Source organism: Schistosoma mansoni, chromosome 1, assembly GCF_000237925.1.
Source record: "Schistosoma mansoni strain Puerto Rico chromosome 1, complete genome".
Classification (NCBI taxonomy): Eukaryota; Metazoa; Platyhelminthes; class Trematoda; order Strigeidida; family Schistosomatidae; genus Schistosoma; species Schistosoma mansoni.
Window position 1 is genome coordinate 3,527,982 of NC_031495.1, and position 22,829 is coordinate 3,550,810.

At 34.6% G+C, this 22,829-nt stretch overlaps 1 protein-coding gene and 1 non-coding gene across 2 annotated transcripts in view; both read left to right on the forward strand.

Annotated features, from left to right (window-relative positions):
* The window catches only part of Smp_152260 (hypothetical protein), a gene marked incomplete at both ends in the record, with an annotated part of 96,428 nt that overhangs the window by 65,707 nt on the left and 7,892 nt on the right, over positions 1-22,829 (forward strand). The window contains 7 exons of the mRNA XM_018793015.1: positions 2,012-2,316; positions 5,500-5,583; positions 10,985-11,102; positions 12,624-12,900; positions 15,227-15,638; positions 16,995-17,212; positions 20,719-21,024. Coding sequence (XP_018647570.1) covers positions 2,012-2,316; positions 5,500-5,583; positions 10,985-11,102; positions 12,624-12,900; positions 15,227-15,638; positions 16,995-17,212; positions 20,719-21,024 — 1,720 coding nt within the window. The remainder of the gene's footprint in view (positions 1-2,011; positions 2,317-5,499; positions 5,584-10,984; positions 11,103-12,623; positions 12,901-15,226; positions 15,639-16,994; positions 17,213-20,718; positions 21,025-22,829) is intronic.
* Smp_tRNA_01027_Pseudo_CGA.1.1 lies at positions 170-241 on the forward strand. The gene has a single exon. It is a non-coding gene (tRNA).

The following is a 22,829-nucleotide window of genomic DNA, read 5'->3' on the forward strand; positions in this document are numbered from 1 at the left end:
TATATTTTTTCAGTTATTGAAATAATCTCTGATGTATTGTTACCATTTGTAATAGGTATCCGGTAAGCTTAATTAAAAATATACTCAAATGTATGACATTTCAAAGTTGAAATTTTTACTACGAATAAGTAAACTTCTCAGATTTTTATCTTAATTATCAAGTGTTCAAGCCATGTAATATTTTGATGTTGGGCTCTAGCATGTAGTCGTCAGGCCCTGTGTTCGAATCTCGCGAGAGCGGGTTCGTGGATGCGCACTGCTAAGGAGTCCCATAATAGGACGAAACGGCCGTCCAGTGCTTCCAGGTTTTCGATGGTGGTCTAGCCTCAATTGACTCATGATCTTAACTATGAAATAAATCAGTTCTTTAATACTCTTTTGTTCATTATTGATATAAAAACCATATTTACTTTAGTTAACTCTAATCTTTTATACGTTTCATGCAACTTGATCGATAGAATTCGATCAGCACTAAGAAGGACTTGACACTGATCACTACCCAGTGATCAATCAATTGTGATTACATCTCAGTCCTACAGGAGGTCGGTCGCGACCAGAATAGCTCAGTGGTAATGTCTCTGACTGTGGAGCTGAGTGACACAGGATCGAATCTGTCAGGGAGCACCAGTTCCCTCAAGATTACAGGTACACCTCGCTGACGAGTGCCAAGTAGCACAAAACCCGGGTCCAAGGTTTCCTGTTGACCACCTCCAACCACTATCTTATCTCAACATAGTGCACGCAGTGTCGAGCCACCTAGACTAGTGGCTACATTGCAACTTGATAGATAGCATCCGATCAGCACTAAGAAGGACTTGACATGCATGACATTGATCACCACCCAGTGATCAATCAATTGCGAATACGTTTCATGTATTTGCTCATTATTGATTGTTTTTTTTGGAAATATTGAAGTTCATTGTTAATTTTCATAATGGAACATCATAATTAAATGATGTATATTGTCTAGAATTTGTAGTTACCATTTCTCAAGGATGAATTCAAATAACTAAACTTTTTTTCTTCTTCTTCTTCTTGAATCTACTTCAGTCGGAATAATATTAATTTTTATATATTTTTTTATTGTCTTACCGTTTCCGGTATATAATTAATCCTAGACTTATCTTTTTCATCTGAGGTAAAAATACTCCTATTCAATAGTATTCTTAAAACGGAATAAAAGTATTTGTCAAGTGTCATATAGTTCATAAAAAAAATAATCATTTATTAAACCGTTTTTAAAACCATCCCAAAACTTCTCAACAACCTAATCACCAAGTGTTTGTTGAGCATTTCATACATTTTATTGTATATTATAAACTATAGATTCCATCTGAATATATGGAAATTAGTTGTTGAAGCATGAGTTGATTCCTTTCCTTAAGTGGTTTTCTGAAGATTTTTGTATTATTTTCATTATTGAAAACTAAAGATACTTGATTGAGATTTCATCTGTTATGTTAACTATACGTCAATAACACTTACTTATGAACTACTCACTAGATTGAATTACAGATACTCAGGTCTTTCAATAGTCAGTCAGTCACAACGTAGAATTTCGTACGTACGTACATCAGTTCGAGTTGCCATACCATATTAGCACAGAGATGAAGTTGTCAATTCAAATCCCATAGTGGTAGAAGTAGCAAGAGTATAAACATTATGTGAAAGATTAGCGTTTGAAGATGTTATTGAAAGAGTATAATACAGTGAAATAAATTTGAAAAGAGAAATAAGATAGAGACATGAAGAATTCAGAAGATTAGAATTTGGGAGAACACAAAGAGTGGATGCATCTTCACCATTGCAAACGATTTTGAGCCATGTCATTCAAGGTCTCTAACCATCGGTTGCTATCATCTCGCGAATCCCAATCAGGTAGTCTACACCTACCGGCATGGCTCAGTCTTTCAATAGACACAATATGTCATATGATCATTGAGTTTTTATTGTTGTTGACCGTTCAGATTTATGCCATCGTCTTAACTATTAAAATGATTACTTATTTCAGGTTTATTCGATCAACCATTGTTAGTAACAAATGGAAAATCAAATACTATACTCTCATCATCACAATCATTAAATAAATTGTCAATAAATACAAATATTAATTCTAGTGGAAGACAAACACCAGCCAATTATAAACATAATGAACATAATCAACTAGAACATGGTATTCATCATTTATCTAAAGATAATGAACTTGAAGGTTCTAATATCCTACTTGGTATCGGTTTAAATGATACGTCAAATGTGACATCTACTAATTCCTCTCTAAATGTATGTGATATTGATTCAAAAGGAGGAACACAAGAGGTTTGTGCTTTTCTTTTTTTAATCATATATCTGGATGGTTTTCAGTTTTGTATATATATATATAACAGGCTAAAAAAATATTTTTGATTGATTATCGTTCTGTTTAATATGTGATGAGTAAGTTTCTCTGATTTTCTGTTGAGATCGTTTCAGCAGAATGATATAATCGAATTCTTCTAAACTTAAGATTATAAACAATGTGGAGATATAAGCTGTTGGACGGAGGTTGTCGACAGGAAATCATGGACCTAGGTTTTGTGCTATTTGGCACTCGTCACCAAGGTGTACCTGTAATCTTGACCCTGTGTCAACTAGCTTCACAGTCAGAGACTTTAAGACTGAGCTATTTGGACCACGAGTAAGCTACTGTAGGACTAGGACGAATTTAAAATAATCGATCACTGAGCAATGAACAATGTCGTGTATGTTAAATCCTTCTTACTGCTGACCAAGTTCTAACCATTTTATAAATGGTCATATATTCATACAGTTTAAGTAATAGTTATCATGTAGACTAGTGACAGCATTGCATCTTGATAGATGGAATTTAATATGTACTAAGAAAGACATGATACACATTGCATATTAGTCACTATTAAGTGATCAATCAGTTGTCAATAAATGTCTAGTTTCATTAGTCTTCTCATCTCACGATGTTATTGATAACTTTATGAATAATTCACCGATGTTCATGGATTTATGGTGAAACTATTATAGCTATTTTATAACCGATAAAGATTGATTCGTTGTATAACCACAACCAATGAAGTTTGGCTTTTTATCTAGATCCATTTAAAATGAAGTTGGCCTGTTTACGCTTTTCTAGAAACACTTTTCCTTTATTTCGAGTTAATATTTTCATTAGGATTATAAACATGATATGATCTTAGTAATCTGACATTTTGCTTACAAAGAAGAAAACACTTAGAATCTTCGGGGTATTTATTTTGTAATGCTTCCATTCGTTTTTCCATTTTAAACATTTAAAGCTTTTGTATCAGGCTAATGCGATTCTGGTTTTATTCATATCTAGAAGACTAATCTTAGTTAAACAATTAGTCAGAATAAGGAGGACTTAAAAAACTGTTTCATCCTAACATGAGTTTCAACAAGAGTGCGCACACATATCCAGTTATGTTTGATTGATCTTACAGTGCTAATTACTGGCTCTATGTTGAAACGGAACCCTTATTACGACTTTAGTAAAGTTTAGGATATCCTAGTGATTGTGACGCCACTGTGAGAGATACTATGAAACAACTGAAGAATTACAGTCATTTATTCGCTTGTTCTTCCATTCTTCCATGCATGGTATTAAAACTGATTGACTGTAGCGCATATGTTAGTCTTCATTCTAATTTTCACCTATTAACTTGAGTACGTCAACGTCAAACAGCTGTTATGGTTAATTTAATTTTTATCAAAGGTTAATGCAACTAACTGATCTAAATCACATTCTCCATATTGTAGCTTGGAGCAATAAGTCAAAATGATTTATGCAAAAACATCAGGTTTTTTTCTGTTTCACTAAATATTCAGTGATTAACTGATTAATTTGAAGATTGCCCTGAAAATGAACGCTGTCATTTTTACGTTTATTATTATTCTTATTCTTATTTATTTAAACACATAATATTGATACAAAGGGGCACCAGATATACATGCGCCACACAAATCTCATTGTACTTGTGTGAGGGCTGTGATACTGCCCAGGTGCCCAACCTGAAGTAGGTGGTTTTCTTAGGGGACTACACTCGGAGCCTTTGACCTAAAGATTTGATCCACAAGTCAGTGGAGCATCGTGAGAAGATGCAGTCCCATGGTAACCGGTGACCAACGATTGATTCATACGTCATTTGTTCCTTCAAGATACTGGAGCCCATGTGCACCATTGGTTTGGAATGAGGGTTTTCCACCTCCCCTAGGTGAACTTTCCTTGTCCACCAATCCGGTCACAGCGCCGGACATTCGCTTTTTGTCCTCCCAAACAAGAGTAATGCTACTGTGAGAATGCAGTGAGTAGGACTTCGGTGGCAGAGGCTATATACGCGTGGCCATGTGAGAGCATTTTTCGAGGGAGAGCGAACTCTCGCCACTCTCAGCCGTACCAGGGCATTTGGGGGCTATTTGTACCTATTTGTATATCGTTTTATTTATTAAATAAATCAAAAGTTTTGGGAAGATAATCTAATTTCATTTAGAGAACCATCAGAACGAAAACATCTGTTGAATCCATTTTTACTTTTAATTAATCTATTAACTGATATCATTTTTATTCTGTGTGAATAATTTCCCCAACGAACTTTGTATCTTATTAATTGAAAGTAACTGTCTACAATATATTACTCAATAAATTTCACATGATGTCTTATACCACTAAACTTTTTCACAGTTTGCCCATATTGTACCAGTCAGTCAAACGCAACATAGAACTTGGGATATATATATTTTGGTTCAAGTCGGCGTACCACATTTACATAGAGTGAGATAAAATGTTCAGGGCGAATTCCATATCAGTAGAGATACTAATAATATTCATGGTAAAAGAAAAGCCGCACATTCGTTCATTTTTAATACAATAACCTTCATTAGTGATCGATTTTTCTTCCAAAGGTTTTCTCCGAATCTATTACTTTTTTTAAAACCAGTTAAGTTTTCACTTACAGGATGCGCACCCATGTCCACTTACGTTTGATTGATCTTATGGCGCTGATTATATAATAATTATTATTATATAATTACAGTCGGTTAACTCACCTATTTTGATTCAAGATTTTCTTTGACTCTCTAAGAACTAAAGCAGTATATCTAAATGGGGAGAGAAAGATGGAGGGTGAGTTTATTTCATCAGAGGAATGAAATGTAAGAGTAGATTTATTTTCTCAGTTTTTTGTTTGTTTGTTCTATCGAATAAAAAATATTAGCTTCATTAATAAATAGGAATTAACTATACTATTGTTTATAGTCTTGGTTGAATCTGGATCATAGAGTAAATATCAACAATAGGATGTAGTTACATTCAACTAATCAGTCACATATAAGACAAAACGTGCTTCTAATATATTCCCTTACTAGTAACAATTCATCTTTTCTGTAGAAAGAATGTTGAATATGTTGTCACTAGTTCTATTTTCCGTTTCTTTTTCTTCTTTCTCACTTTATGATTATTCGTATTAATTTTAGGCGTGTGTATCGCACAGTTTCCGACAAAGAATATTACAAAAGAAATCGAAAAAGTTACAGAAACTACGTGATAATTCTACACTGGTATGTTCTAAATTGGTTTTCTGACCATTGATTGGTTTATTTATTCGTTATACATTGATTGATTGATTGATTATGAATACAGTGGTCTTGAGTGCTGTTAGAGGTATGAGGGCAGTTATCACTTCCCGGTTGCCCACACCGTGGAAGGGTTCTTCTAGAGGTACCTGAAAAGGAAATTGAGTTAGAAGTGGTCTTAATGACCTGAGAGCGTGACCATAGTGCCCAAGGGACAACTGCTTGAGGTCGGTCACACACGACCTTTTTGTGGGTAGTTTTTGTGTTAGCTCCGTACTTGTTGAGAGCTTACAGCCGGAGACGGATATCTGTGGGATAAGCCGAGGTGTGAATTTTTAGGGTCGACCTTTTCTAACCCCACCCCTCCTTGTGGGAAGGCAGCATCGCTGTCATGCTGGTTGTCTGAAGGAAACACCTTACTGCTGTCACACCTCTGTACAGTCAGCAGTACGACTTCACCTTCGGACCTTGGGTTTGCTGCTTTTAGTCTCACCGCTCTTCAACCGACCTGCCTGTCATGGTAGGACCTTGAGAAACGATTGTTCCAGCCAGTATAGCTCGATTGGTTCATCACGATAGGCAAGCCCGACCACCATTGTCAAGGTAGCAGCAACGGTCTGGTTATACATTGATTGTATGTTGACCGAAGATCTATATGCTTTAATAAATTTATTTTGATAGTTTGCATGTTTGCTTATTTGATTGTTCATCTGGTAGAAGACGAGGAGGTGAAAGACTTAAGTGTCTACTCAGTATTTTATAACTTTTTTTCGGTCATCAATATTAATTGATTGAGAGAACAGATACAGTTGTTGTTATTGTCTGACGTTCTACGGTGAATAGATTGTTTTGTAGACAATGGTGTAAATTGTGTTGTCGATTAGGAGTTTTAAGGCTTAACTTTTAAATCATATTGGAATATGCATTACACAGCTTCGAAGTTAGAGATTTGTATCGTCCTTGGTCTGTCTGCTCAATAATATACAAGAGAGAACTTGTCCTAATCTAGGTTAAAGCTTTGAGATAATAGGTTAAGTGACTTAACCTTAAAGCTAAAAGTGCGTGAGTCCTAACTCAAACTAACAACCTTGAGCAGAGACAAACTATTCTATCACCTAATTGAGTTGTCAACCCAGAAGACGAGTCAAACGGAACTGTGCTCGATTTATCTCTGATTCAGATTAATGTAAAGAAATATATAAATAAATAGATGACTAATACTATCAAAACACCCTAACAATTTATAAAATGAAGTACAGCTATGTACGAACATAGCAATTGGATAAAAGAAAATGGGATAAAAACGGTCTCATTTAAATTAGAGTAGCTTTTGAATTAAAAAAAATATGGGGCTGAATCATGCATCCAACGAAAGCTGATGGTAGCTGAGTGGATAACGCGATGGAGTTTGAGGCGAATTGTACTGGGTTCGAGTCCCAACGTGAACATCAACTCTGAAATGCAGGTACATCCAGCTGACGAGTCCCAAATAGGACGAAACGCGCGTCTAACTGAATTTCACTGCTAGCCACTATCCGTCTTTGCTTACCATGCTTGTGAATTAAGGATATATCGAGGCAATACGCACAGTATGCCCATATGACCAATTAGAGACTGACCAGTTGCAGTCACAAGCATCAATGGGAAGGTTCAAACAAACAATACTAAATGAATTTAAGTGAAATAATGTTCTCAAAAATAGCTTCGGTTGTTCGTCACAGATTCTTTATTTTTCTATTCACAACAAGATTTTATCAACTCACACCGTTTCACCAAAACCTTTAATGTTAATTACGAATTCAGAAAACAAAACCACAATACTCACGAACTACAATAAGTCAGTTAACAGCTGAATTCTAGGTTTTATTCTAAATGACAACTACCTAATGTATACTGTTCGTGGAATAATTCACCTATCAAATTAAACACCTTAAACTTCCAATTTCGGTTTAGTCATGATTTTCGTTTCCCATCTTTTTCCAGAATTACTTGATTCGTATACCTGTGTTAAGTCTATTATGAAATTTAGGATTAAAGATTTTACATCAAAGATTGTTAGAGCTGTTAATGTGAAATGAAATGATTGGTGTTTCTGGGTGAACAAAGATATTTTTAGGTGCTCTTCATCACTAAGTGATACCAGTTACGGTGCAACCAGCGAATATCTGACGTAATTTTGACTTAATTCGGGGTTATTCATCTGTACGTTTCTATGACTCTCTCTTTACTGAATAAATCCAGGATTTTTAAGTCATGTAGCGAGTCTGCAACCTTTAAACAACTAAGCTAAAATCCAATGGTTTATATTTCTGACTTCAATCAATTCTCAGTACTGTCCGACGTTCATCCAGTCCCTTCGGTAATAAGAAGTGTACTTCACACATAAATAAACTCTATAGTAGAATGAAAGAATTGTATAATGCTCTGTAGTTTTTGAATGATACCCCGATGGATGTTGATCTTTCACGAAACTCATTTGTAAAATAGATCATCTAAAAAAATATGGAGTTTTTGAATTTAAGATTATTAGTAAGATAATTTTGTTAGCTAAGTTTTTTAAGTGTTGCTGTTTATACGTGGATCAATTTGTCCAGCAATCCAACACACAGGATTAAAAATGTGGAATTCATGGAGGTAATGTGAATAATTAACAGAAAGGGAGTTTTGTGGAGATTTTAGTAATTTAATAGACCACTATGGAAGACCTGGAATCACTGGACGGCCATTTCGTCCTATTGTGGGACTCCTCAGCAGTGCGTATCCACGACCTTGCATTAAATGGACTCAAACTCAATACCTTCGGTCCCGCATGCGAACTTTTAAACTCTAGACTACTGAACCGGTATTGAATGATGTTAATATCTAACTTCAACCAATCCACGAAATTGAGCCACCCGTCCACTATTGTCTTCAGTGAGTCACCGCCTCACAACAGATACAGTTGAACTCCACTGGTAACGGCTTCTCACTAAATCTCCAGGAAATACCTTTTGAAGCCAGTTACTAGTGAGCACATCCCGTGTGCGGAATCGTAGATGCACACTGCTAAGGAGTCCCATACTAGGACGAAACAGTCGTCCGGTACTTCCAGGTTTTCCATGGTGGTCTAGCTTTAATCTACTCATGAATTCTACCACTAAATATGAAATAAGATAAATGATTATCTAACTACTAATTAGATCAACGATTACGTAATGTATGAAATGATATGAAATAAGTAAATGATAAGAAAAAAGGATTTTTTTTACTGAATAGATTATTTACATACATAAGAGGTAATGATAATAATTGTATTAGGTTACTTGATGAGTATTTATTATGATGAGAATTTCACATTTGTTGTAGTTCAACATTCTAACTAATAGTTATTGTGATTATAATTAGCTTAGAGCATAATGTACTGTTTAAAGCTTAAGTCGTAGTTACCGTTATTCCACTATGTAATTTATTCTCTTTCTTCTTATAACTTTGTACATATTTACCAAGTAGAATTCCATTTTGAATTCGTCTATCTGTAAACTTTTCACAGATTTAATTACGGAATTTTTTGCCCAAGACTTTTTTTTGATATCACTATTGTAAATGTTTGTTTTTGAAGGCGATCTCGTTGGCTAATGTGGAAAGAATTCTCGTCCTTTTTTTGTTTTGGTTTGATGATAGCGGCTGTCAAATGTCATTGTTTTATACTTGAATATTTTTTTTCTCTTTCTCTCTGTGTCTTGGAGACAAGATTATCTATCAATGATTTTTCTCTATAGAGAGTAATTTAATATTCATAGAATTATTAACTCCTAAGCAACTATTAAAGAAATTCAAACAAACAATACTAAGTAAATTTCAACTTCACCCCATTGCACAAGCAAGTGGCCATCAGGACTCAGTGGCCGGGTGGATAACGCAATGGCGTTTGAAGCGAAAGATACTGGGTTCGAGTCCCATAGTGAACATCAACTCTGAGATGCAGGTACATCCAGCTGACGAGCCCCAAATATCACGAAACGCGCTTCGTGGATCCCACTGCTAGCCACTATCCATCTTTGCTTATAATGTTTAGAACTTTGCTGATGTAAATGGGTGAGTAAAATAGTGAAGCTTTTATGATATAAGAGATAACGCCATTGCGTTATCCAAGAAACGCGCGTCGTGGATTCCACTATCCATCTTTGCTTACCATGCTTATGAATTTAGGCTATAACGAGGCAATATGCACAGTATGCACATATACCAATTAGAGACTGACCAATTGCAGTCCTAAACATCAATAGGAAGATTCAAACAAACAATGCTAAGTAAATTATAAGCATTCATTCATTCATAATTAACAGGTTAGTAAAATATAGCTAAGGTATATATTTATGTATTGTAATAGGTAATAGGTATTAAGTTATGGCTACAAAACTATACCAGTTTACAGATTATCTCAGTTTGAAAAAAGAACCATTTTTATTAAACTGTAATATGAATTTCAATGATAGCCTGTTTGAAATGAACATAGTTTGTGGATTAATTTAGCATACTATATTGTTCTTTATCGACTATTTATTTACGAAAATTGAAGATTTTCAATTCTATCGTAAAAGAATTCAGTCTAATTATAATTATCAGTATAGGATTGTTAAGACCGTCGAGTTTTGATTAAGACCATGAACAGTTTCAGTTAGACAATAATACCTTCGAATACCAGATCAGTGGTCTACATGTTAGGTGTTCGCGCGCGAGACCGGAAGTCTGGGTTCGAGATGCGGATGCGCACTACTGAGGAGTTTAATACTGGGACAAAACTACCGTTCAGTGCTTCCAGGTTTTCTAACATTGATTGATTCATGATTTCAATGAATTGTAATCATACTAATTATCTCGATACTCATTAATTTTTCACTGTCTCTTAAATGATACAATTACGCTTGAGATTATTTAATTGTAAGGCAAGTTTCCAAATAACTATAAATTGTCTATTGGTGATTTACCTAGAAACTTATTTTGTAGAGTTTTGGTAAATAGTTATTATCACTTGCTAAAGTCAAGCTAAGAGATCAATATGTGATTTTTCTTGCATATAAACAAAGTGCACACATTGTTTAGTCAGATAGTCTAATGATCAGTTGGAAACATAAGTGATTAGTATACATGAATCAAGTAATAATGAATAGACAATTATACTCCAATAGTGATCAAATCAATATACATTCCCTTATTGCCCATCAATTTAAATGGTTATCTTAAGTGAAAACTTTACAACATTATCAATAAAATACTGTCCACCACTTTTGTTTTCTCCAGGTAATCATGTGTATAGAGTGTTTTCCAATATTAAATTGATTATACTTGACGCATTTTTTTGTTTCCTGACACTTATTTATCGTTTTTTTTTCTTCTATTTTACTAGTCGAAACAAGCACCAAATACCTCCTTATCTAGTTTACAACCATCAGAGTATAATTCTAACCAAGTAAATTCCGAATCAATTAATAATACTACTTTAAATTTAGACAATGATAAATCCTGTAAGTGTATACCTTAGTTTTCTTTTTTTTTATTTCTCTTCCTGAAATTACTTTTGAATGATAAAGTTTGTCCTAGTGACGGAGTAAAGATTCTCATCGTTAGGCTTATTTAAGAGTGGATTATTGAAATTTTGAAAAATATATTCAATAAAATATGCTTTTGCTAAGTGTTATACTATGTCCTTACGTTGTTTCTTATAAGTATGAAAGTGGCAATTTTAGAAACACTCGTTTACCATTTTACTTTGTTATAAAATATGGAGTCATTTTTTTTCATGTTGTTGCAATTCTCAGAGCCGATACGGTAAACTACCTTGACTAACAGCGTCAATCAATTCAATTCACTGTCAACAATTTAGTCTACAATAGATTATTGTATACTGTTGCGAACTGTGACCATCTAAAAAAATAATTACTTATGTAGAAAATATCAAATAAACAATATTAAAGTTGATTGTCATAAAGCTTTTTGTTTTGATGGGTAGTGTTCGAAATTTGGCAGTGATACATGGCGTGCTACGCGCCAATCCTGCTGATTGCCATCGATTGACCTTCTCATTAGGCTTTTTCTGATTGGCTCTATATATCACTTTTGGTAAAAACGATTAAGTTATTCTTCAATTGACAGATAATTCCCATTTAAACATTGAAAATTAAAAACACGAAGTTTAGCAAAGGGATCTCTTTTCAACGAATTTATTATCAAGCTATACAATGGTATATATATATATGAAAATATTTCGTCGTTAGATGAACGTAAACAATTTGAGGATTATGTTACTAATATTACTAAAAAAAATGTCACAAAAAGCTAATTGTAAACACTTGGAAACATAGCAACACGGCAATGATCAGCCGTGCGCAATGATCGTTATTAGTGATTAAAAAAAAAGGGTGACATATCTTGGAATCAGTCTTAATAGCGTGAACGCATTCACTCTTCGTCTTCCATTATATCCTGGTATCTGAATTCATCTTGGCACTTTATGTACCACGAATTCATTTTCGAATCATATCATTTCAATCTAGTCTTCATTGTTACTGTTACTGCTAGTGTAAACCTGAGATGTGTCTTGATAACTTCACGTCGTTTTGCTAATATAGTTTGCCTCTTTTTTAAACTGATCTGTATATTTACCACGTACTACGATACTTGAAACTGACTAATTGTTAAATGAAGTGAGTTTATACCTGCTTATTGATGAAAATTATAATTTTGTGATGTACTGTTTTTTGTATTGTCCATCGATTAAGTAAAGATCATTTCAGCTAGTGTGATGCTTAGTATAAATAATCAGATGATGTTTCCTATCCATTTCGGCGACTTTCATCGGTAGAGAATCGTCTTCGTGTCAGTGTGTTTGAAAATTTTATTCAAAGGAGGATTTTTTTGTTATTCTTGGCTTTTGAATCTTAGCCAAACGAATGAAATTTATTTTAATCAGTAATGTTTGTCTAATTGTTTCATCATTCAAAGAGTAGTCTTCCTTAGTAGAATGATTATTTTTCTGCTTTTTGAAGTCTCAAGTCTGGATTCTAGTGAATATCCTCCAAGTCATTCAACATGGCCACCTCCATCATCTAACAATACTCGTATGAATTATCCCTCAAAGCCAGAAGAATCTTCGCCCAAATTAAAATCAGGTCATACACCTAGTGGTGTATCTTTATTACCTCCAACTAGACGTCGTCTACCAGCTGAAAATTCCTTATCAAAAGGTTCACGTTCTACTAGTCAAAATTCTGTTAATAATACTATTATTAATCATTCTGAATATTCAAATGTAGATTCAAACGAGTAAGTTAAACATTTTAAAAAATTTTTCTTTTTTCAGTTTCTGTGAATTCAGTTAAAAAATTCCATAAGATGCTTAGAATTTTACAATTTAGACTGATGTAAATATGTGACAAGTTTAAGATAGTTTATAACTGACTGATTTTTCTTCACAGAACTCATAAAAGGATTATTGAAAATCCTTTCAAGGGCGTTTTTCGTAAATAATATACACCGTAGATTGACTGATAGGTCTAGTGAAACTCCTTAGATATGTAGAGTAGTTAACGCTCACAATTACTGAAGTAACATTAATCGGGGGAATGAGAGTTCGTTCCCCCCATCGGGCGCCACGGCTTTTGTTATTTCTTGCTTCAGTTTGGGCACCTAGGCAGTATCACAGCCCTCACATAAATCGAATGAGATTTGTGCGGCACATATGTATCTGGTGCTTCCTTGTACCAATACTTATGTGTTCAAATAAATAAATAACATTATTCGAACTAACGGACTCATTTGAATAGTTTCAATGAAGATATTCACAAATTGCTAAGATTTGCTTAAGCTTCTGATGGCAATAGTAATATTTGTTGGAAGTTAGTTTTTGCTTACTGATAGCCGGTAACAGTCACTATTTTCAAAGAATAGTATAAAATGCTTGTCAGTAATTCTGACGATATTGTATAAAGAGTTTACAGCTGTATACTTTTCCATATAAATCTTTTTTAAGTCATTTTTAGTTCCTTCTTTAATTAGTCGGCGTGTCCCAACAAATCTTCATTGTACTAGTTAGTAGTAGTATTGGTAGTAGTATGAATAGGTGTTAAAAAGTGAAAAATATGTATATAGTAGAAACTGATTTTTATAGTTACTTTTTCTTTAGAATTCGTGTAATTTAGGTATGACTTTCTTATTTAAACTTACAAACATTGATATAGAAGGGCACCAAAATGTATGTACATCATAAAAAGTAGTTATCATTAAACGTGTGTGTTGCCTGGATGCCTAAATCGAAGCAGTTAGTTTTCAAGAGACTGTTCTCCCTGTCTTTGACCTAGAGATCTATTCCAACAGATAGGGGAGCAACTTTAGGAGATGCGATCACACGGTATCCGGTGACTAAGAATGTATTCCTAATCCATTTTTCCCCTTAGGGGTCTTGGAGCCTACGTGCTTCACTGATTTGTAATTAAGGTATTCTGACTCCGCTCGATTGACACTCCGTACTCACTAACCCGGTTAACGAATCGAACATTCCTTTTTCATCCTCTCAATTTTGTAAACAACACCGTTGCTGTGAGAAGGCGGTGTGTACAAATAGGTATGATACGTATAATAAAATAAAATAAAATGTAGTACTAAAAACTCAATCCAAAATAATTTACCCATTTTCAATTTATTACATGGGTTAATCGAACACTGACACTTTATCTTTTGTAGCCCAAAAATGATTTCGTATTCATAACTGTAGCGCTTGATAAAGAATTTGTCTAAAATAATTATTCGCTCTAATATTTTTCTGTCCTTGAATATTCTATGGGGAGTTTTGTACACTTGTACAGTTGTTTGGCAGTAGAGACGGGTAGGTCCTGGGTTCGAATTTTGTGAGGCGTGATCGTGGGTGTGCACTGCTGAGGAGTCCCGCAATAGGACGAAACGGCCGTCCAGTGCTTCCAGGTTTTCCTAGGTGGTCTAGCTTCAATTGACTCATGATCTCAACTCTATAATAATATAAATCCCTAGATTCTTTAATAACAGCCGTTATATATGTTTTGTTGTTAGTGATCAAACTGCAGACATCCCAGGACCCTTATGACTATTAAATGATTATATTATCTGTATTTGAGGGAAAAGCTCTAGGTAAACTGAAACTGTAGCTAATTTGCTTAGATATTCGACTTTTAGTCGGCGAGTTAACGTAAACAAGCTTTAGTCTATCCTTTCCGTGACTTAACTGTAGCAATATTAATATTTTTAACAAGAATGTAGATTATATAGTCTAGTATGCGCAGACCTTGTTGCGGTTACTGTGTCCCATCGTTATATACCCCATAAATAATTTTGTGTATTTTCTGAATGAAATACTTATTTAGTTTATATGATCCACCTCGTCAATTGAATTTTTTAAAATTAAACTGAACACTAGACGGTTGTTTGTCTACGTTATGTAGATTTAAACATCCCATGTTAAGTGTTACGGGTAAGGATAGACAGTCGTCGGTCATGCTATTGCATATAATTAAGTATATATTGATATAACCATATATTTACAGATAGTTTTTTACCCCAGTGTATACTTACCTGTTTTTTCTTATGACTTTTTATATTGTTTTAATTGTTTTCTCATTAGATCAACGAATTCGAATCTCCATTGTACAGATAATCCAATAACCAATAGCGACACATCCTTGAAATTAAGCGATTATGATAAAAACCCTCTACCAGATAAACCACAGCTTAATAAAGTTCGTTCAGTGGTTAGTCTTGCTGGAACTCCGCCAACATTACCTAGTGCTTTAAATTTAATTAATTCAAATGATTGGGAAGATAAAGTGGCTGGATTAGAACTATTGGCACAGATTGTTACAGAACAATCAGTACATTTAGTACAAACTACACAAACTGGTTCTGCTTCAGCTGGTTCTTCTAGACAACCTGCAACAAATTTATCCAGTTCAGCGCCAACATTGATACTTACTACTGAAACACTAAGTCAAGCTGTGCAAGCTGTAATAACTGAATGCAGAAATCTACGTTCTCAAGTAATAAACACAATGTTTTAATGATTGAAATAAAATAAAACATTTGTATCATTTTTAAAACTCAGTTTCCTACAAACATATTGTGTGTGATTTGAAAATTCTTTTCTACTAATGTTTCCACATTTTGAGTGGAATATTCTAAAGCCTCGACTATACAGTGATACAGCCGTTGATCTACGAAATGTAGATATCAGACTTTTCCTAGTCACCTAGTTTCTGTATGCTGTGTTCGACGCATACACTTATCAAAAGTGGTGCATAAAAAACTGAGTCTAACGTTTAATTTTGTTATTGATAAGCAAGGATGTTTGTTCTGTGAATTTTAATCTTCTACCACAATTAGGAGCCTTCTAACTGCGTAATTCTACTGATTTTGTTACGAAAGGTAAAGGTTGAATTAGTCAGGAATACTTTACTAATAATGGTCTAGATCTGAAGCTAGTAGGAGGTATCTCCAGAAATTTCAACTTTTCGACGGGGATTTCAGTTAGTATTAGGTGGTCGGAGATATATGGGATAATTTACTGGTTTCAGATTTCTTCCTAAGTACATCTAAGAGACAAACATTCTCCACCAGATTTGAAGGTCCTGCGTTCTGTTCTCACTAGGTTCATGAGCCCACTCTATTGAGCATTCACATTGTATGATAAAACAGTTGTCTAGCGTTCCTTTGTTAAAAGTGAAGCCGTGACTCAGTGTTTAAGGTATTCAAATCTCAGCTAATAAGTCACGGATTCTGACCTTATGTTTCCTAATTTAGTCTAGACAGAGGCGTAATATCACTACCTCTCACATTTAAGGTGTAGCTCGATTCTAAGTATTTGAATATATGCCTGGTAATTAGTTAGTAGTGACAGTTATTTATGCAAGGCGTATCTCCAGCCTTCAATTTACGTAGGAATTCAGATCATTTAAATCTATATTTCATATTCAGATAGGTTACCACCGAACTGTCTGGGTTGCGATTTACCTGCATTAGGACTGACATGCGTACACGTACTGATATTACTCAACATAATATTAACTCTTCCTGGATTACGCTCGAATTTATCCGATGAAGCTTACCGTTTGCCCATTAGGTTAAGTGACTTGACACGGTATTACACTTTTTTCCAGTAAAAGTGTTGAAAGGAATCTACAGGAAGCTCTAGATCTTGGTATTGTACTGATTATCACTCATCTGTAAGTACTTTCATTTGAGATTGTCTACTATTGTTTTAGTTATAATGCGCAATCTTATTTCATGTGTTCTAATACCGACGTGTATTTTAACTTCGATATAATTTCAGTAATACTATTCTGTTTGATATCTGATTATTCCATCTTTTTTTTTGCTACGCGATAATTTCATGAAAGGTTTCACGTCAAGCTGTACAAACTATGGGTAGTTTATTTCAGGGTCTAAACAGAGCAATGGATCCACATGTCGATGTATGTATACGAGTATTGTTAAGTAAAACTGGTGAAGCGGCTGCCGCTTTCTTACGCGATGAAGTTTCTGTAATTATGGATGAAGTTATTCAACATGCTAGTCCATCGCGTACACTACAAGCTTTGATTCAACATGGTATAGGGTAAGTATAATCGTTATCTATTGATTGTCATTTTACTAATAAAAACAATATAATTGTAACATCGAAATGATATAAATAGGCTTTCTCAACTACAAAGAAAGGTGAGTAGCTGAAACTTTGCATATATTGCTTAATCCTACGGCCCTCAATTGAAAAGAAGGCCTCACTATCCATTCGACTTTGACCATCTATCCGAACTACTATGTCTGATTCTATTCACATCTCACACCATTATCGTACATACACATTCAACCCTATCCTTTCTCACCACAAATGTCACATGTTTTCGTCTTTTAACGTACATACACATATATACATACGTGTCTCATATAAATCACCTTGACCGGAATGACATGACATCGATTTGTTCAGACCTGTTTTTGTTTGATCGTCCCATACTAGGACGAAACAACCATCCAGTGCTTCCAGGTTTCGCATAATGGTCTAGCTTTAATCAACTCATGAATTCAACTATTAAATTATTCTAGCTTTAATCCTTTGTGCTATTTAAACTTGATTTAATTTGTTTATTTATTCTCTGAAGAAATGGCTTGCACTGAGTCACGAAACGTTAAAAAAATTTAAAAACCTATTTTTTCTGCTCATTGGGGTATTATTTTTGTTATTAACAATCTACCCAATGTTCGATTGCTTTGAGATTATCAACTCAAGTCCCCAAATGAGTCCGTTCTCCCTCGAAAAATGCTCTCACATGACCACGTGTATTTAGCCTCTGACACAAAAGTCCTACTCACTGAATTCTCGTGGCATTACTGTTGTTTACGAAATTGAGAGGACGAAAAGTGAATGTCCGGCGCTTTAATCGGGTTATCGGTGAACACGTAAAGTCTATCTAGGGGAGTTGGAAAACCCTGATTCTAAGCCAATGGTGCATATGGACTGGCTCCAGTATCCTGAAGGAACAAATGGCGTATGAACCAATCGTTGGTCACCGGCTACCATGAGACTGCATCTCCTTATGATGCTCCACTGCCTTGTGGATCAGATCTTTAGGTCAAAGGCTCCAGCTGTGGCCCCCTAAGAAAATCACCTGCTTCAGTTTGGGCACCTAGGCAGTATCGTAGCCCTTACACAAATGAAATGAGATTTGTGTGGCGCATACATATCTGGTGCCCCTTTGCACCATTATTTATGTGTTTAAATAAATAAATAAATCTTTTAGATAAAACTTTTTAATAAGCTTATTTTCCCATCTTAAGTGACTTTTATCAACGTGTTTCATTTACTAGGTGTTGAAAAAAACAGTCAAGACAAACCTGCGTAGATTTCTAAAAAAAATGTAGTACCACTGTTAAGACCTACATATTTGGATGAAAGAATCATGAAATAATAACCTATTTTCATTATATTAGCGTTGATCAAGTTCTACCACTTAAAAAATTCCATGCTACTTTAAAGTTAACTTTTACTGTATTGTTCCATTGTCTAGCTTAGGTGTTGTTAGTAATCTTTTGGGATAACCAATATTTTGACTTTGAGTATGTGATCATTGTAATGTCTAGAATTCGATCGACACTCTAAAGTATTTGACCTATACGACATTGCTTATTTTGCAGTGTTCGTCAAATTGTAGTCCTACAGAAGATCACTTATGGCCTATATAGCTCAGTTGTATTGCTCCGAACTATGAAGCTGGGTAATACAAGATCGGTTCCTCCAGGGAGCATTAGTTCCCTTGTGATTATAGGTACAGCTTGGCGACTAGTGCCAAATAGCACTAAACTTGGGTCCGTAGTTTCCTGTCAACTAATTTCAACCGTTACCTTATATTTCAATGGGATTATGAGTCACTTAAATTTGCGGCGAAATCGCAACTTGATTGATAGAATGTGATCAGCACTAAAAGGGATTTAACTTACATGAAATGGGTCATTACTTAGTAATTAATTGTAAATAAATTAATAAACTTCTAGTCGATTGTTGATACTATGAATTATTGTTACACTAACTGATAGTCCCTAAGATGAATGACTGTTAAAACATCTGAACTGTTGGTCAATCACTTATAGTCACGTTAATGAATTCAATGGAGTGAGTCATTTTATGTTATTGAAAAGTATGAGATATTCTAAGTATTCTATCCAAACAAATAAAATTGCTTCCCGTTATGAAACTTTTCCTTATGCTAATAGACTAATGTCACTAGTATTAATCAAATTATACAATTTTCACTTCATCCAGTAATAATTTTAAATGAAGAAGAAGCAGTTAACATGTCAGGGCATGTAATCCCGTCATGTATTAACTTAAAACTTATGAAATTTCACTCCCTGTCTGCACACATCTAGTTTAAACGAGCTTGAAGACTCAGCTAAGTTTTGCCATTTCCAACCATACAGGATGGTAAAGCCGTTTACCTTTTCTACACATACTCTCTGAAAACATGGCCTTTGAACCAATTAATTTCAAGAACAAATGATCTTTTTTAATAATAATACAACCTAATAATGCAACCAGAATACTAAGTAATCTTCAGATTTTCCTTGAAAAATTTAGTATGAAAATCTCACATGAGATCACTAAGACGATGATTGTAAGCAGAAGATGAAGTAACTCAACATTCTTTAGATACATAACGTGAAATGATTGAAATGAGCTGTTTCAATTGTTTAGGCTCAACAGTCCGTAGCAAGCGTCAACATTAAAATATCAAAACATCCAATGATAAACTTATGTTCAGTTCTGAGATCAAATAATATGTATTTAGGCCTTAATATCATCTTAAGTCCTACATTTATTTATTCAGTGGATGATTATAGGCCATTGTGTTGGATCATTGGTCTATATATTATAACTGTAGAATTTAAATAAACTTCATCAGTTGAGATGTCTGGAACACGTGTTACCCATGCCCAACCACCGACTGCCCCGATGTGCAATGTTTTATGGTGTAGGAGAAGGTTGGAAGAAAGCTAGGGGCCGCCAGACCGAAACGCGGCACAAATCCATGAAGTAACTGACATATCAACTGAGCCATGTTGGTAGGTGTAGACCACCTGGTTCAGATCCACGAGATGATAGCAACCGATGGTAAGAGACCTTGAATGACATGGTTGAAAATCGTTTACAATAGCGTAGGTTCATCCACTCTTTGTGTTCTGCCATATTCCAATCTTCTGAATTCTTCATGTCTCTATCTTTTTTCTCTTTTCAAATTTATTTGACTGTATTATACTCCTTGAATAACATCTCCAACCCCTAATTTTTCGGATTACTGATTATACTCTTACTACTTCTACCACTATGGGATTTGAATTGACAATTGCATCTCTGTGCTAATATGGTATGGCAACTCGAACTGATGTGCGTACTTACGAAGTTCTACGTTGTGACTGACTGACTGAAAGAGACTTTATTCAAAAGAATATTCTTCGTTTATTTATATTTTAACTTGTATTTCTAACATTTTAAAAATATTACTTATAAATGAAATAAATTTTATTTATATTCTCACATTATTTTATATGTATATTACCGTCTTGAAGTCATAAAAATCCAGCTGTTCGATTGCAAACAGCATTACTTGTCTCTCGTATCGTTGAAAACTTAAGTAATCATGGACGTATGAATTTATCAAATCGCAACAATATTAATCGTGGATCTGGTGGCAATAATAGTAATAATAATAATCCTACCGTTGGTCGTCTATCATCATGGGGTTCAACAGGAAACTTGAATTCTGTTAATTCAGCTACTTTATCTTCATCGAATTCAGTTTTTCTAGGTGGATTTATGGAACGTTTAGTTGGTGCACTTAGTCAATTTCTCACTGATGGAAATCAAGAAACACGGTAAGTTGTATCAGTTTGCCTTAAACAGCTATCTTTAAATAATTGCTTGTATGACCTTAAATTATCCAATTTTACAAATATTCTGTTAGCAATGATATTTCTGATTTGCAAGGAAGCTCTTTACTAATTTGTCTAATTCTTATTATTTTAATGATCTTCTTTGTGATGTCACTGGTTACTTACCCGATCTGTCTAGTCTTCGTACATCCAGCTTCGTATTAGAGGAATCTCACAATTGTTCGTGATTTGGAATTACCGCATACTATACCAAAAGCAAAACACTAATAAAAATGAATTTTATTTACTTCAAGGTTGATCTACATCAACTCTCAGAAGCATGACCTGGAGGGAACTAATTGAGCGCATCGACCACTTCACTTATTTTAGAAACTTCATCAACCTTTGTGGATTATTTTTCTGACAAAATCTCTACAATAATACAGGAAGCTCTATTGGTTTTTACTATCTTGCATTACTTATGTTGTAAGCGACATACCCGTCTATCAACTAAAGGGTATGTATAATAAGCAGGAATCCCCAATACATTACTTTGTGGTTGTGCAACTCGGTATTTAACAGTAGAGGACATTCATTAGCCACTACTGTTTGACTATAGATGCCTTCAAAACAGTGTTTGGGCAAATTGAGACCACTGAAGAAGCATTGATAAGGTTAAATGCAAGCTTATAGGTAAGGATGACAAATTTATTGATATAATTGTCATTAATCATCGATTGATATGATTAACACCTGTTACCTATGTTTAGCCTCGATCCCACCTCGGCAGGTGATGTTTGCCGGCGTAGAAGTAGGTTGTAAGAAGCCTAGCAGAGATCAAACCAAAAAGTAACATTATCATGTGAAGTCGTTAATCATAAGTTAAACCCATATTGGTAGTTACAGGCTACCTTGTTGGAGTTTAAGTGATTATCATGAATAATAATCTGAGACGTTGCGTGACAGGGATCAGAATCAGCCACAATAATAGATGCTCCATTTTATACTCTAGTTTTTTTCCGCCTCCATTTTTTGCATCGAATTCTCAGTTCATACTCTTTCCTATTATCATTGCTACCACATCATTTCAATCTCTATTTTTCCCATTAATTTTATCTCGTCATTCTACTACAGTATAACAACTGGACCAAACACATAGCTATGCCAGACTGTATGTTAGTTATGTCCGACTAATTGAGAATCTACTTATTTTTACTTGAGTGCATAATTTTAAATGTAGTTGATAGTTAATCACTCTTACTATCATCTATTAGTTTAACTCACAAGCTAGTGGCTATCTGTACTCAGTAGGTAAGTAGATAACGCGACAAAGTTTGAAGCAAGTCTTACTGACTTCGAGTTTCGGAGTGAACATCAACTCTAGGTTGCAAGTACATTCAGTTGACGAGTCTCACACAGGACGAAACACGCATCCTGGATTCCACTGCTACCTACTATCTATCTATTCTTACAATGCTTGTGACAAACAGCAAGGTTCAAATAACTAATACATAATGAATGAAACTTCACCCGGTTGCACAGGCTAGTGGCTATCTGTACTCAGTAGCTAAGTGGAAAACGTGATTAAGCAAACAGTACTGGATTTATGTGTCAAAGCAAACAGTAACTCTGAGATGCTAGTACATCCAACTGACGAGTCCAGAATACTATGAAACGTGAGTCATGGATTCCACCACTAGCCACCATCCACCTTTGTTTATAGTGTTTATTAGTTAATTTCATGTTTCATATTCATTTTCCCGCTATATTTTTTGTTCCTATATTCAAATATTATTGTTATTTGTTTA